The 17,202-nt window shown below is 36.9% G+C and overlaps 1 protein-coding gene across 3 annotated transcripts in view; it reads left to right on the top strand.

The window, feature by feature from the left end:
• The window catches only part of LIFR (LIF receptor subunit alpha), a 71,204-nt gene that overhangs the window by 25,297 nt on the left and 28,705 nt on the right, over nucleotides 1-17,202 (top strand). For all 3 annotated transcript variants that reach the window (XR_010022387.1, XM_063083868.1, XM_063083859.1), the window contains 5 exons: nucleotides 409-520; nucleotides 2,992-3,131; nucleotides 8,115-8,278; nucleotides 14,584-14,758; nucleotides 15,809-16,063. Coding sequence is in view for 2 of the 3 variants with exons in the window: in XM_063083868.1 (XP_062939938.1) it covers nucleotides 409-520; nucleotides 2,992-3,131; nucleotides 8,115-8,278; nucleotides 14,584-14,758; nucleotides 15,809-16,063 (846 nt within the window). In the remaining variant the exon portion in view is untranslated. The remainder of the gene's footprint in view (nucleotides 1-408; nucleotides 521-2,991; nucleotides 3,132-8,114; nucleotides 8,279-14,583; nucleotides 14,759-15,808; nucleotides 16,064-17,202) is intronic.

Raw genomic sequence — 17,202 nt, 5'->3', positions numbered from 1 at the left:
TTTTGGGGGGGGCAAAAGGGGCTGTTGGAGATTCAAAGGGTGTTAGAAGCCCCCCCAGACCCTTTCTTGGTCCCACCATTGAATCTATACATTCAGTCACTCCCTCCATTTGTCTTAGTTGCCTAGAGTGGAATTTTTGATGGAAGCCTAACCCCAAAGTGGTCTAGCAGTTGGCCCACTTTTATCAGTTTACCCTTTAGCTTTTCTTAAGCAAGGTTTCAAAAAGAAATATAAAATCAGTCACCTCCCATGACTGCAGTGTCATCTCTTCACCAGGAATGTGGGCCCTCTGCAGACACACATGCATGTGTTTACGACAGAAAACGGCTTGCCTGGGTGACCTTCTACAATGCAGTTGAGTTACTAAGCATCTTCTGTGTTGTGTGTGTGTTGTTTGTTCTTCTGCAGGGGCTCATGACTTGAAGTGCATAACTAACAATTTACAAGTGTGGGACTGTTCGTGGAAAGCACCCTCTGGAACAGGCCATGGCACTATTTATGAAGTTTGTATTGAAAACAGGTAATGGAATGCTTTGATTAACTCACAGCTACCGCCTAGAGGTTCTTTATCTTTAATTTTAGAATGTAAAGATTTTATTCTGGAAATTTTTAAATGAAATTTCAACTCTTAGCTCTCTGTTTTGTAAAAATTCTGAATCTTATATCAATCAAGAAGGTAACAAACTCTTCTCCTAGCTAAAACTTTTATTCTTTTATTATATGAATAGGGAGTATGGAGCATACCTTCAGTGCACTGATCTGCTCTGGAGAAGTTTTACTTGCCTACCCCAAATCAGTGTCTACATATATCAGTTAGGTTTAAGTTTGACTGTGCCTAACAGAAAATGTCAGTAATGGCTCAACAGACAGGCATTTGCTCTCATGTAAAAGGTTTGGAGGTAGGCTTAGGGTTGACATGGTTGTTTATGTCTATGAGAGAACAGGTCCCTCTGTTATGCTACTCTGCCATTGTTAGCATGTGATCTCATGGTTCAAGGTGATGTTTTTGGAGCATCCATTGTGTCTGTGCTCTAAGAGGCAAGAAGGAAGAAGAATGACCACACAACACCTCTGCTTACCTCTCACTGACCAGAGAACCTGGTCAGATGGCTAAATCTAGTTGTATAAGATGCTGGGAAGTATGTTCTAGCTGGATGGCAACATGCCCGATAAACACTGGGTGCATGTTATTAGGTGCCTATTGGGAGGCAGGTGGCAAGCTCTGTTACTTACCCTTTCAAGTAATCTTGGACTGGGCTAGAAGCTCCTAAGCCTAGAGTGGAGGCCTTTGGGCTACCTGCAGGCCTGAGCAATTCCCATTGCTTCTCCTTAATCCCAGGAGGAGGCTGAGTTGCTTAGCAAAGTCGGAGGAGTTCAAGCCCGCCACATCCCAGTTTCCTGAGGAGTGGTCCTAATGGAGGAATGGTCCTAATGTAAATAGACATAAATGTGTATTTAAATACAATCAGATTTTTCCCCATTCAGTGTAAATTTATTTATCATTATTCTAAGCATTGGAGTAATTTATCAGTCAGTATGAGCTAGGTTGTGTTGCAGAAACAATTCTCAAGTCTTATTTCCTTATTTCTTGCTTGAGAAAATAAAGGGTTATTTTCTGCTTTGTTCTGTGTCTGTCAGGTCAGCTGGAATCTCTGATCTGTGTTTTTCCCAGCTAGGGCCCTAGGAATTAAAAGGTGTGGTGACAGGGGAAGGAGAGGGGACACAGCCTGTGCTGGCTTTTAGAGCTTTCATCCTGAACTGATAAATGTGACTGTCACATTTCTGTGGCCAAATAAAACTCCATGGCCATGTCTTGCTTCAGAGGGGCAGAGAAGGCTGTCCTACTGTGGGTCCAGAAGGGGAGAGCCTGAAAAACCCCATAAATAGCACAGATGCACACCACAGGCCACTCTGGGAGGAAGTTAGTTTTGGCTCTGCAGAAGTTCTCAATAACCAAATAATAACAGTGCTGTGGGTTATGTGCTGATGGAAGTTTTACATGAAGGGCTAAAAGAGGGGAGATCAAGAAGTATGGAAATCCAGGGGGGCTGTCAGAAGAGTTTTGATTGTGGAGTGGCCATACTCAGTTTTATCAGCAGAAAACGGACAGAAGGACATTCCATCCCAAAAGAATATTAGGTGCAATGGCCAGAATGTTTGAAATTACATGATTTAGAGAATTCAGGTGGTGTCCTGTTGTTGGCACAAAAAGAGTCCTCACCGTATGGGTTTGAGAAGGAGGTGAGCCAGACCACTCAAGCCCGAAGTCCTAAGAGAAGAATGTAAAGAGGCCTGTGTTGGTGCTGTGTGAGGCAGGGAAAGGCCATTTGCTCCAATTAAATTTTTCATGGGAAGCTAGGAATGTACTTGAATAACAATAAAAAGAATGTAAATGGGTTCTATAGAGATAGAAAGGACTGTGGAACCAGAGAGCAGAATATCATTTTGTCTGAGAGATACTGCATGGGGAACTCTGGAAGCATTTTGAAAGCCGAAATGATGAGGAAGTTTCGTTCAAAGTAAACTGTGAGCCCCGGCAGAGGAATGGGCAAGCTGAGGGCATGTTTGCAGGGCCCACAAGTAACCAGTTTCCTTTCTTTTGTTAGTATCCATTTTTTTGAGAGCACCATCTTAGTATGAGGACCAAGAGTTGGGGGCTGAAGGGGCAGAGCATGTGCAGTGGGAGGTGAGGCTGCAAAGGGAAGGTTGAGGTGGGACTTTTGAATGGCTTGCTAGAATCCTAAATTTCTGGAAGGAATCATCTATGTTTACTCTACTTTCTGGTACAATCTGTTTATTTTTACTACCACTGCATTGATAAAAGTACCATTAACCCTTTTGTTTCAGTCTTAAACTGCAGTACAACTTATCATGCTTTTGTATTCAAAAGAGCAGAAAGTATCTTCCAGTGTATTTTGTGTTGATCAAGTTTTTGTGAAAATTGCACTGTTAATTTTATCTGCTAATTAAAATTGATCTCTTATATTTCAGGTCCCATTCTTGTTATCGATCAGAAAAAACAAATATTAAAATCCCAGCTCTTTCACCTGGTAATCATGAAATAATGATAAATTCTCTACATGATTTTGGAAGTTTTAAAAGTAAATTTATACTGAATGAGAAAGACATTTGTAAGTATTTGAAAACTGATTTTTAAATAGATCAGTGCTGTTGTCAGTGTTGTGGTACTTTCACATTGGCAGAAGCTTGGCATTCTTTGAATTTCACTTGTTTCACTAATATGTCCTTTAGCCAGCAGCCTTACTGTGGATTGGAGGCCACAGCCAACGCAGGAGGGAAGGAAACTTGTCTTCTCCTAGTCACTCAAGACAGACATCCCAGCACTCAAGGTCCTTCCCTCAGCTCTTTCCTTAGGCCTCTTTTCCTCCTTGATTCATTCACACCCTCCAGAGTTTCTCAGATGCTTCATGCTCTGGGATGTAGTTTTCAACCACCTCCTCTCAGAGGAGAATCTTTTCCTTTCTTAATGTACTCTTAGGCAAGCTACTCTTTTCATTTGTGGCATTTCTCACAGTTAAATTAATAATCCATTGTGTAATTAGGTATTTTCTGTGTGTCTCCTCCACAGTTAAATAGGTTCCTCGAGGCCAGGGACTTTGTCTTCTACACAGAGCACTTAGCAGAGCACTGTGCACATAGCAGGCATTTATTACACGTTTGTTGACTGAATGTCTAGGGCATATGCTACAAGCAGATTGGAAGCACAAAACAAACCCAGGCTGACAGATGGCAATTTTGCTGTGCAACGAGGCTTCAAAAACCCAAGCAGTGTCTTCACTCTTACTGGTGGGGCAAGTGGGTTTGTCAACTCTTGACAGCTGTGATGGGACACCATCGTAATGACAACTGAGTTTGAAGAAAGGGAAAGAAAATATAATTAATTTGGTGATTTGTCCAGTTTTATGGACAGAATGCATGTTTGGAGTGGTTTGTGACTGAGACAGCACAGATTTTGAAAGGATAATAACAAAACATGCTGTCCAGGAGCATGTAGTCTGTCTCACCTTTTAGCTGAAATGTTGTCTGTGTAAAGTGCTAGTTAGGGCCATCTTTCACGATAATGAGAGATGAACCGTTTTGTTCCTTTCTTTATATAGTTATAGGTGAGATCCATGTGAGAATATTTTATGCAGATTAGCCATGATTCCAGTACCACAGAGAAATACTGTGAACAGTTAAATATATTTTCTATGCATATACATTTAAACAATAAGGTTCATGTTACTTTACAACCTGCTTAACAGAAGACATATGATAGATTTTCAAGTTGTATTTATATAAATCTATATTATTTTTAATATCTTGCTGTAAAAGATAACATGCTTTTCTCATTTGTTCATAAGAGCTATTTTGTGGTATTAATTCTGTCATATTTGCTGCAAATATTTTTCTGAGTTTATAGGTTTTTATATGCTGTGATATTTTTCACACTGTAAATTTTCATTTTTATGTAATAGAATCTCTTGCTTTTTTTCTTATGAGTTTTTGGTTTTGCCGTCATGTCTGATTTTAATCTTTCATCCATCTGAAATTATTTTGTAGTAAAGTGTGAGGAATCTAACAATTTTATTCTAGGTTTTTTAAATCCCCAGGAGTGTAGGAGAGCCAGTTTGTGTTGTCTGATTATTTCAGTAAGTATCCAAAGTTCTTGTCTGGGAAGTTACTTGAAGATGACAGTGTTAGAAAAAATTAGAAAGGCAAATCAAGACAGACTCTGTGTGACTCAGTGGATTAACAGTTTATTGTTTTTACATATCATGTAACTTATTGGTAGCATTTTTAATAATAATGGGCCTGAACATGATTAGAGTGACAGTATCAGGATAAGAAAATTGAAAAGCAAATTGGGTGAATATAAGAAAGGGAGATGGATGCAGCAGCAAATCTTTGAGCACCTACTGGTTGCAGGGGAAGCTCTGAAATGTCCATTAGAGGATCTGGGTTCTTTGACAATTTACTACTAAATAGAAATATGAAAAATTAAGTTTTCTCCAGATCTGAAGATACTTTGAAAAGTATACACATCAATTAAACAAGATTTTGTACAAACACACACAATAAATTTGTATTTATCAAGGGCAAACACAAAAAAAAGTCGTAAGACTTTTAATATCTAAGTTTCTTAAAATAATCTGAAAATTTGGATGGCTCTGAGTCAGGTTGAATAATGTGATCCTATCAAAAAGTTAGGAAGACTCCTATCTCCTGATGTTCTAAGGAAGGAATAGTTCGTAGGTTATATGGGTAAAGCTGTACTAGCTTTAAAAAAATAAACAAAACTATCATTAAATTCCTTTCCTATCTGGAAAGTTCTAAGTTTCTAGAAAGCAAATTAACGTTATCACGTGTCTATTTTATTTTTTTATTGAATGTACATATTCATGGAGCACAAAGCTAACCATCAGCACCTGTGCCCAAGATGTGATGATCAGATCAATACTGTCAGCATGGCCACCACTACAAATTGCAATTATTCCCTGTATGCCCCATCCAATCTCTCCCCAACCCCCTCCCCAACAACTCTAGGTCTGTTCTCTAACGCTCCACGTCCAATGCTCCACTGTGGTCTTTCTTTCCTTCTTTCTCTCTTACTCCCACTTAAGAGTGAGAACATGCAATATTTTTTCCCTGTGTGCCTGGCTTATTTCACTTAACATAATTTTCTCTAAGCTCTCCGAAGTCTATTTTAGCTCAAAAGAAATGCAGATGACAGTTCATGGGAGCTTAGGGGAAACTCCCCTGTATTCTGTGAGGAAAAGGAAGGCAACAAAGTGTATTTTTCTTTAATCCTTTCGTTTGTAAATATGGCTATTACTGTCTTCAGCTTGAAATATTGGTTATGACTTGTGTTTTGAAACCTAGCCCACTGCTATTTAGATAAAATGTAAATTATGTGGGCTTTTCAGGGAGGGAAGCATTTTAGTAGATTAGTGTTGCTTTAGTAAAATACTGCCATGTTTTATAATTTTTAAGTTACTACATTGTGAATCATATGAAAGAAGAACTATGTTCTTGGAAGCCTCCTGCTCTTTTCTGGTCACACTGGCACCTTGAACTTTTGCTCTCCTGGCACTAAATCAACTTCTTGCTTCTCATTTGTCTGCATTTTTCCTTCTTTTACAAGTAGCTTCTCACTTCAAACTTCTCCTGTAAAGCATCCTCCACTGTCCTTATATAGAGGTCTAGCTCTTGACTTAGTTGTATGATTTAGACTTTAAATCCACAAGCTCTGTGTCCTGTAAAGCCCTAAACATTTTGCATAAATCCAGTGTAGAGCCCTGTGTTTAGCATGCTTTAGGTAATCTATTTTTAAGAACTTATATTTATATTGGTTTGTGCTGCCATCTTTGTTATTTAGCATATTCAGCTATCTTACACCCCGTATACACTCTTGCAGTTTTGTGCTTACCATGACTTTAGCTTCATGGGGAATAACTAAGATAGAAATGAGGCAAGAAAGGGTGTGTGTCTGTATTTCTTTTAACTTACCTTCACTTTACCGCCATCTGAAGAAGAAACGTGCAAGAGAGTACAAGTCTCTCTGCCCCTCAAATCAGAAAGCCTACATTTCATAGAATGGAATATGCTCACACCTTGTTTTCCACTGATCCAATATTTTTAATAACTTACTCATTCCTTATGATAGGGAGACTTGATGATATTTGGGGATACATTAGCCTTTCTATCTTTTTTTTTAGTGTACCAGTTTCTCCCTGTGAGATGCCGAACCCTTGAGCATAGCTTTTCTCTTTATAATAGTTTCAGAGGCCACTATTCTCTCAGACTTCCTTCTCAAATGTTGATGGTATACTTACCCATGTTAAGTGGTCTTTTCTCAGCCTTCCTCTGTGAACTCTGTCTTATTTGGCCCAGATGACAACCCATTTCTCTTTATTTCAGTGATCCTGGATTTTCTCTGGTTTCCTTCTGCTTCTATGCCATTCCCTCTCTGAATTCTTGTTGGCATTCTCTGGTTTCTTGAAGGTGTGATCGTCCGTTGTCAGTCCCTGAATTAGCTTTGGTGTTTTATGTGTGCATCGCGTCCCTTCCTTCACCTTCAGTCAGCAGGTTCCCTGTGAGCCTGCATCTATGGCTCTGACTTGTCACCCTTCCCATGCAGCTGTCTGCAGAGCACTCCACTCAGTCTTCTTCCCCTGACACTTGGTCGTCCACAGCCAGTCTGCATCTCTGCACACTCTTTCCTGATGCTGCTTTCTGGGCTAGAAACTTGAGACAAGTGGTGGTTTGTCTTTCTTGCTAGAGCTAATCCTTCATTTCTTTGATCCAGTTATTTCTTTGAAATGTCCATCAGATTTGTCCTTTCTTTTGCATGTATGGTATCATGATCCATGTTCTTATTACTCCAGCCAGGATTTCTCCAGTTAATCACCTTATCTTGTATCTCTGTCCCTTGCAGACTGTGTTGCATGACACTGCCAAACTAACCTTTCTGATGTATTTATTACATCCTGCTACGTCTGCACAGTAACTTATTGGCTTCCTAACTCAATGCCTTCGTCATTGCAACAGTCTTGCTGCTATTTAATGATATCTGTAACCAGGTATTTAATGATACCTGTCACCACCTTGTAGCAGTTCTCAAGAGGGTAACTTTCCTTAGCATGAGGAGCTTTGACACCAGGAAATGAGCAAGAAGGCCGCAGAGAACAAGTAGAAAGATTTACCAAAGCAAGCTTTCCATATTTTGTCATTTTCTTAGGTCCAACCTACAGCCATACAAAGGAAGCTCTTTGTCTTCTCTCTGATGTTGCCTGCTTGTAGGTCCCAGACCAGATGACACTAGAGTATTGAGAGAATCCAGTTGCTGTTTGTATTAGAAAATGTATTATGGCTTTGAAACAGCCAGCTGATAAATAATTTTCTCAAATTTTCCTGGTAAATCATTGGGAGCTGCCTGTACAAATAAATACATATATTCTCTTTTTTTAGTAAAAGAGTTTGCTTTTAATTCTTGATTATTTACTTTTGATCAGGAAGGAATAGAATTTAAAGTTAGTTGATTAATGGAATTACAGTGTGAAAAATCATTACTTATTTTACTAAGTTTTCTCTTTTGATTTCCTTTTTTAAAGCCTTAATTCCAGATACTCCAGAGGTCTTGAGTTTGTCTGCTGATTTCTCAACCTCTACATTATACCTAAAGTGGAATGACAAGGGTTCTGTTTTTCCACGTCATTCAAATGTCATCTGGGAAATCAAAATCCTACGTAAAGAGAGTATGGAGCTCGTAAAATTAGTAAGTCTGAAGAAAAATAGATTTTTTTCTGCAACATTAAAGAAACTGAGTAATTTTTTTAAACATTTTAAACATTTTGGATTATTCAGGAAGTAGATATCTTACAGGGTTCAGTAAAATTTATATGCTGTGATTAAAAAATCACTTGTACATTATTAAAATAATATGTAACCATTATAGAAAGTTTAGGAAATTAAGGGAGGAATAATCCATGATTCTACCACTTGAACCCAGAAAGCATTATCTTTGTGTATTCCTGTCTAGATTTTTATATGCATGTTTTTACATAAAATGGAATGAAAGGGACATTTAATTTAGTCTGTTATTTTATCTTTGTCTAATACTATACATAAAAATAAATATTTAGAAACATACTTAGCCATGGTAATTGTTAAGAAATTTTATGTACATCTATAAGTTTGAATTTACCAGAATCTGAAATAATGTTCTTATATTTAGTACATGATTTTTTTAAAAACCTGTTTATGAATGGTTTCCTTATGATATACATTTAGTTTACTCTTAATCTAGAGGGTAATGACAAATAGGTATGAAAAGTTTGACAGCTTGTACATGGAAATCCCCCTTCTTAGCCTTTTATTCTTTTCCTCCTCAGTAGATTTGGAATATGCTTAGTTATAAACAAGAATTAAAAGACCATCTCATGACTTTACAATTTATTTTCCTAAGTATATAGATAACATAGTAAAGATAATAAATAGGATTATTCTGTATTTCGTAGTTAGTCTTATTTTTTCTTTTACAACCCATGTATTTCATTCCTAAAATAACAGTCATGATTGTAGTTAGCATGTCTCTAGTGCCTCCGCTTTTCCTGACACTGTTCTAAAACTCTTTGTATGTTAATTGTTTTTATCCTTGCAACAGTTCCATGAGAGTATTATTGGTATCCCCATGTCACAGATGAAGACACAGAGGCACAGGAAGACATTAAGTGGTGGAGCCAGGATTCGAACCCAGGCACTTTGGTTTTAGAGTCTGTGCTCTTAACCACTACAATTTATATTTTATAAAAGGATAGTTTTTCATAAAATGCCCTCCCGTCCTTTTCACCTATCCCAATTGAACCTACATTTCAAGACCCAGGTTAAATCCTACCCTTTATTTTAAAGCCCATCCTAATTATTACAGCCTAAAATGCTCTGTCTTCTGTTGATCCTTGTGTGTCACTCTAATGTGCAGCTCTAGCTCTGATGTGTTGAAACTGTTACTTATTTAAAATCATGTTGCTTAACTTTTCATTGTGGCCTCACATTTTGTCTTCTGGGCTACAACTTACTTAGGGCGACTTCTCAAAACCTCGTTTTTCTCATTTGAAATGTGATAATATGTACTTTAGGGTTCAAAAAGTAAGTGGTATGATATCTGTAAAGTTGCTGAGCAAATATTATTTATCATTACTACCTTTGAGGCTTTTTAAAAAATTTTTAAAGTAACTTAAGGAGGAACTAATTAGAGGATGCTAGAATAAGAGGACTACTCTTTGAAATGTGGGTGAAATCAGACATGAATGAAAGGAACTGTTATTCTAAAACCATATAACTTATTACCCCATGATGCAAATTGGTAATGGCAAGATAGTAATTTCTTACTTATGGGAAAAATCTTTGTATGAGGAAATAATACCAAGAGGCAGGGAAAACAGGGAAAGAACAAAGTAATTTAAAACAGTGAAGTAAAAGAAGGAAAATGCTGCAGGTCCACAGTACAGCATGACATTTTTATTTATAATAATATGTTATTAATATCAGTATTTAAGTCAGAATTCCTTATAATTAGTCATTTTGTGACAGATTACAATTCTATCACTTTGTAATAGTTTAAAATCAAGAACAGCAGGCATTAGTGTTTCACCTCTAAGGCATCTGCCCACCTGCAGCCTCTGCAGACAGCTGTGGAAGCCGAGCACTGCACAGACCAGGGTGGGAGTGAAGCACCCCCCCTCCTACCCAGCATACACTCCCATTGGTCTTTCCCGGGAAACAACCTATTGAAACTCTTCTAGCTGGCTCTTTCATTATTTCCAAATAGCATGCTATGTTACTATTTCTTGTTTTCCTTTTTTTTCTTCAGTATTGAGCGATGCTTTATCAAGTTCCCACAATAGAGAATTTAGTCTTCTCTCACCTGCCAGCTCCTGCTTGTGTGCTTCCTCCCCCAACCCCCAATTTCTTATCTCCTTCCAGTGTGGTTGTATTATGATTGTTGATAGAACAGTACTCATTGTTTGTATTATGGTTATATAAACACTATTCACAACTTTTTTTTTTTCTTGTACAACTTCTTGTATGAGGGGTCTTCAAAAAGTTCATGGAAAGATTTGTATGATCTTTTAATTCTGTTTTTCCATGAACTTTTTTTAATGCCCTCATACTGTCTTGTTTTTTTAGTTTTATTTATCTGCTTTGTTAATTTCATCCTAAATTCTCTCCAGGTTGTGGAAATCTTGAAAATTTCAAATATATGAGGTATTTTATCAGTATTATCTTGGTGAATTGAATTTTATCATTTTTATCTCTATGTGCGTTGCGACAGGCTTCCCAACCTTTTCCACATAAGGGCTCACACGGATAATGTTTGTATAGTACAGAGTGTAAGAAATACCTGAGGCTGCTTGTAGCCATGGGTGTCCCAGGGGCTCCAGCAGCCTCAGCCCTTACCAAGCAACCCTAGTTTTGAAGGGATTGATACCTAGGTATATCCAAAACCCATTCAAGACAGGCCTCAGTGTCTTTCAGCACCTTCATTTGGAAGCTATGGTCCAGGGGTCCCTGTCATCATCCAGGGTATCCCTTAGTCCTTTTTCTTGTGATGCATCCTCTTCTAAATCTCCTGTCTTCCTCTCATTTCCTCTTTTTGGGAGAAGCATATATCCTAGTAGCTATTTGCTACTGTAGATACTCTCTGCAGTCTATAATAGCTAGTGTGCAGAGATATAACTTATTTTTAAATTTAATTGTTGAAAAATAAAAAAGCCTGTCAATTACTAGTATTGAGAAGATGCAGACAACTGGGACTTTCATTTATTTATTTATTTATTTTGATGAGACTTATTTATGGGGTGCAGAGTTTACTATCAGTATTTGTGTACAGTATGTGATGATCAAATCAATATTATTAGCTTGTTCATCATTACAAATCATAATTATTCCTTGTGTCCCTTACCCAGGTACTTCCTAACCCCCTTCCCTCTCCCCCTTTCCCACCTCTAGCAACTACAGGTCTGTTCTCTCCTTCTGAAAGTTCAGCGTTTTATTGTGGTTGGTCTTTTCTTCCTCCCTCCCTCCCGCCCTCCCTGCCACTTATGAGTGAGGAGATGGAGTATTTCTCTTTCTGTGCCTGGCTTATTTCACTTAACATAATTTTCTCCAAGCTCATCCATATTGCTGCAAATGGCAGAATTTCATTCTTTTTTATGGCTGAGTAGTATTCCGTTGTGTATATATACATTTTCTTTATCCAGTTGTCCATCGATGGACATTTAGGTTGGTTACATCTCTGGGCTACTGTAAATAGAGCTGCAGTGAACATGGGAGTGCAGGTATCCCATCAATATGATGATTTCCATTCCTTTGGATATATACCCAGAAGTGGGATTGCTGGATTGTATGGTAGTTCTATCTGTAGTTGTTTGAGAAACCTTCGTACTATTTTCCATCATGGCTGTACTAATTTACTGTCCCACCAACAGTGTAGAAGAGTCCCCTTTTCTCCACATCCTCACCAGCATTTGTTATTCTCTGTCTTTTTGATTATAGCCAGTCTAACTGGGGTGAGATGATATCTCAGTGTGGTTTTGATTTGCATTTCCCTGATGACTAGTGATTTTGAGCATTTTTTTCATGTACCAATAGGTATGTGAAAGAGACATACACATATGTGTGTCTTCCTTTGAAAAAATGTCTATTCAGCTCCTTTGCCCATTTTTTAATTGGATTGTTTGGTTTTCTATAGTGAAGTTGTTTGAGTTCCTTGTATACTCTGGATGTTAATCCCTTTCAGATATATAGTTGGTGAATATTTTCTCCCATTCCATAGGTTGTCTTTTTACTCTGTTGATTGTTTCCTTTGCTGTGCAGAAGCTTTTTGGTGTGATATAATCCCATTTGTCTGTTTTTTCTTTTGTTGCTTGTGCTTTGGGGGTCTTATTCATAAACTCTTTGCCCGGTTCTACATCCTGAAGTGTTTCCCCTATGTTTTCTTCTAGGAGTTTTATAGTTTAAGGTTTTATACTTAAATCTTTAATCCATTTTGAATTAATTCATACATTAATGGTGGGAGTATAAAATGCTGCCAGGTGAATGCATTGAGACATGGCATTTCTGAAAATGTCTGTATTCTGCCCTTATGCATGATTACTAGTTAACTGGGTATAGAATTATGGGTCGGAAAATTTTCCCAACAGTTTGAAGGTATTTCTCTGTTTTTTCTTATTGTGGATCTATCTTCATTTATTGTGCTGAACAGTCTAGAGACACATGTCCTTCAGCTTGGAAACTTTTCTCATTTTATTTCTTTGGTTTCCTCTTCTCTATTTTCTCCTTTTTTCTTTGAACTTCTGTTGTTCAGAAATTGTACCTTCTAGACTGGTCCTCTAATTGCCTTATCTTTCCTGTTTTCCGCTTGTCTTTTGCTCTATTTTCTGAGAAGTTTTTCCTAAACTTGATTTTGTAGTCCTGATACTGAATTTCTATTTTTTATATTTTTTAATTTACAAGAGATCCTTTTTTTTTAAGTATTGCTGTTCTTTTTTCTTTTTCTTTCTTTTTTTTTTTTTTTAATGTATCCAGATCTTGTTTCATGGATGCAATATCTTTTCTTATCTCTAAGGATATAAGTAATTTAAAGTTTTTTTCCTTCCTACACACTCTATTTCTTCAAGTTGTTTTTTCTTTTTATTTTGATTTTTGACTTTCATATTAGAATTTTTTTATATGCTTTCTGGTCATCTTGATTGCTATTCATATTTAAGTGAAGGGTTCTTAAAAAAAAATCTGATCGAAACTTTGGTTTGCCTGGATAGGACTTGTTGACTGGGGACTTCCCAAGATAGGGCGATTACGATGGGCTATTTAGTTGGCAGACTCCTAATGTTATTTTAGGTATTTTAACTTGACCCATTCATATGCCTCAGAAAAGTTTGTTTACTCTTCTGCCGGGCGAGTGTGAATCTGGCTACCAGTATTCTAGGTACTGACTAGGGGAAGAAGGCATAGGGTAGCAATCCCCCTGGTTTTGGAATATATTCCCCATCCTCACCTCTTCCTGAGATCCCTCAATCTAGAGTTGTTCAGTTTTACTTTTCCAGAGCATAAATCTCCATTCTTTTGCTTAGGTGAACAAAGGTTGTCCTTTGATAGCACTGGGGGAGGGACCGGGTGTCTAACATATCTTCACACAACTTTCAGGCAGGCTTCTTGCTTTGTACACACCTTCACCCTGCATTCCTCAGGGGAATCTGGTACAGACACTCGCTGAGCCATTCGGTGTTTCTGTGATAGAAATCAGGTGGTTTCTTGGCTTTCCCATTGGAGGCTTAAGATTCAGCTTTCTCAGATCTTCTAGTCAGTTACCGTCGTCCATCTGCTTTCTAGCTTCCAAAATCTCAGTGGTGTTGCTTCGTCTCCTGTTTTTGTTCTTGTGCATTTATGCCTTTTGAAAAAATCTATTTATTCTTGTTTTAGATGGAGTTCAGGTGGTACAGGAGAAAGAAATACATTTGTTTAATCCATTGTCTTTAAACTAGAAGTCCCAAGGTATCATTTAGAGATCCTCAAAATTTGATTGAAATCTTGCCCATTTCTTCCAATTGAAATTAATATTTTATATTATTATAAGTTGTATGTTTAAAAATAAAATTAAAATATAGAATGCTTTTATAAAAAACAAATCTAGTCTAAAATAATTTATTTTGTTGAAATGCTTCTTTTCTCCTTGACTTCAGCTCTTAGAGATACAAACCTATTATTTTTTTTCCATGAAAAATGGAGATCATTAGGCAGTGGTATATTTTTTGTGCATAGTATTGAATGTTTTGATGAATATCAGCATCTTGTATGTTAATGCAGTAGGGCTTAAAGTTGAAGTAAACATAAGTGAATCATGATTATAGTTACTGTAACTTTCCTGTTATACCTTATAGAAAATTGATAACGTTTTTCAAAAGGACAAACCTTTAAATTAGCTGATGATTATATACAGTCTATTGTGTTTTTTTAATCCTAAAGGAAAGCAGAATACCTCATTACTTGGAAATAGAATTTTGTGTTTGTGTTCATTTTTAGAAGACCCACAACACAACTCTGAATGGTAAAGATACAGTTCATCACTGGAGCTGGGCCTCAGACCTGCCCTTGGAGTGTGCCACTCATTATGTGGGGATTAGATGCTACATTGATAGTCTTCATTTCTCTGGTCGCAAAGAGTGGAGTGACTGGAGCCCAGTGAAGAACATTTCTTGTAAGCTTATATTTAAAGAATTTTTCTTTCAAATAAATTAGATTAGTCTTACTCAAGAGTAAGGTTCAGTTTAAGCTTTCACTTCTCTGTACCCCAGGTGGTTGCATGAGGGTCACCTGGAGAACTTCCAAACCTACCATTCCAGGACATTTTTATTTAAGAATTCTGAGATAGGCTTCAGGAACCTGTATTTTTAAAGAACTTCTTGAGTGATTGGATAAACATCCAGGTTTGAAAATCACTGTGGTAGGCATTGAATAACATTGAAAAATTATATGTAGGTGATAATGAAATCAAATCTATATTATGAAAAAAATGGTTCCAAATTACTGGTCCATAGATCAGACCCCGTAGGCTGTGCAGAGTTATTGCAGGGAACATGGGGATCTGCAGCATACCAAAAATCAGCTGTTCTTTAGGTAAAACTCATGTGCAGGTAGAATGTTGGCAGTGTGGGGGAGGGCCTGGAAAACTGTTGAAATGAAGTCCTGGAAAAGGCTGGGAATTATTGTAGGTAGACTTTACTTTTGACAATATGGAGAAATGAGTCAGAGGAATGAAGACTGGATTAAAGAAAATTGATTTTTTAGGATGTGGGGTACTTGAACATATATTTAGGCTGATGGAAAGTAAAAAATCTGCTCTAAATGTATAGAATAAAAAGAATGGAATTGTTTAGTCAGTGATTTTTTTGTTGTGGATTTTTCCTCTGTGTATGTAAGCCCACTGAATTTGAAACTTTAGAATTTTTAGACATTAACCTGTGACATTAGATGTATAAATGTTGACCTGTTCCGCTCCCTCACAATCACCCCTTCATAAATGAATAAAACCCCACACACTTATTTTATGTCTTGTGCATATCTTACTCCTTTCAAACCTGGGGACGTATTTTATCTTTGGGCCACCATTATTACAAAGCACCTGACAATATGTTTTGTATATACTGGGTTATTTTAAAAATCATAATATGAAAAAAAAGTCTTATTATGGAGGATATTTCATGTAAAAGACTTCTAAAATATTTATAATTCCCTTTGTTCTTTCTAGGGACTCCTGATTCTCAGACTGAGGTTTTTCCTCAAGACAAAGTGATACTTGTAGGCTCAGATATAACATTTTGTTGTGTGAGTAAAGAAAAAGTGGTATCAGCACAGATTGGCCAAACGGATTGTCCCCTTATCCATCTTGATGGGGAAAATGTGGCAATCAGGATCCATAATATTTCTGTTTCTGCAAGTAGTGGAACAAATGTGGTTTTCTCAACACAGGACAGCATCTTAGGAACAGTTATTTTTGTAGGATGTAAGTATATAATTTTAAAGAGAGTTTCTATTAACCTGTTTTGGACCTCCTTGTTACCCTTTACTCTTTGGGAGGTGTTTTGTTTCTTTCTCATTTCTTTGTTCTTTAATATAAATTATATGTAAAGGCACTAGAATTTTTGCTTATTTTAATACGAGTCCTAAGCTCGTTTCCTACATATCTCTATCTGTAGAACTTGTAGGTTTTGTAATAAGATTTGAAATATCCAGCTGCTCATGTTTATTTTACATTTTTAGTTAACAGCTTTGTTGAGTCAAAGATAATTAGTATATAATATTTCTTAATCCTACATTGTTTAGGAATTATTTTATTTAATTTAAGTTACCACCTAAAGGATACCTTTTTAAAGTACCTAAATTAAAGAAATTATAATGATTTTACACAAAGTCTTTCAACAGCATAATGTCTTCCCTGACTTTTAAATAATATAGTTGAGGTGAACAGGATTCTTGGAGGACATGGCTGAGAAGAAAACTTACACTGTGTTTTGTCTGTAATGTATGCACTGTCATGCAGGGGCATCTTTATTAACATGATTATGACTACAGTCCAAAATTCCATGATATTTCCAAAAGTTGTGTTGGCAGACTGACCTGCCTGTAGTCAGATGTCCACAGGTAATTATGTTATGAGTTGAGAGTTTTTCTTCCTCCCTGCATTCTGAATTAAAAGCCTCTGGATTTGGTCTAAGGGTCTCATGAATAGAGTGTGTGAGATGGAGTCAGTGGATTTTATGATAATTCTTTTGATTGCTTAGTGATTTTTCTTTTGCTTTTTCATGATTCTCAGCTGTGGACTCGATCAGCTTCTCTCAGTCTCTTTGTTACTACTACAGTAACTTGTGATGAATTACATTTAGATGTTGATATCCTCCCAAGGGAATAACCAAGATTAGGTGCACTTCCCAGCTCGATGCCTGTAACCTTACTCTCTTTTTGTCTTCTCAATAATGCGTTTTGGAATTCAAGTGAAAGTGAGGTTATGTTCAAATTTAAATTTTAGAAAATTATATTTTCTTTCTTAATGGGATTTTAGGAAATTACTTGCAACACGTTTCACGAATGATCCTGGAGTCTACTGAGAATCAGTGGTATACGTAGTAAAGTCGCTTCATAAGT

The sequence above is a fragment of the Cynocephalus volans genome, chromosome 2 (genome assembly GCF_027409185.1).
Source record: "Cynocephalus volans isolate mCynVol1 chromosome 2, mCynVol1.pri, whole genome shotgun sequence".
Classification (NCBI taxonomy): domain Eukaryota; kingdom Metazoa; phylum Chordata; class Mammalia; order Dermoptera; family Cynocephalidae; genus Cynocephalus; species Cynocephalus volans.
Note: the sequence above shows the minus strand (reverse complement) of the source record. Positions and strands in the feature narration are given on the sequence as shown.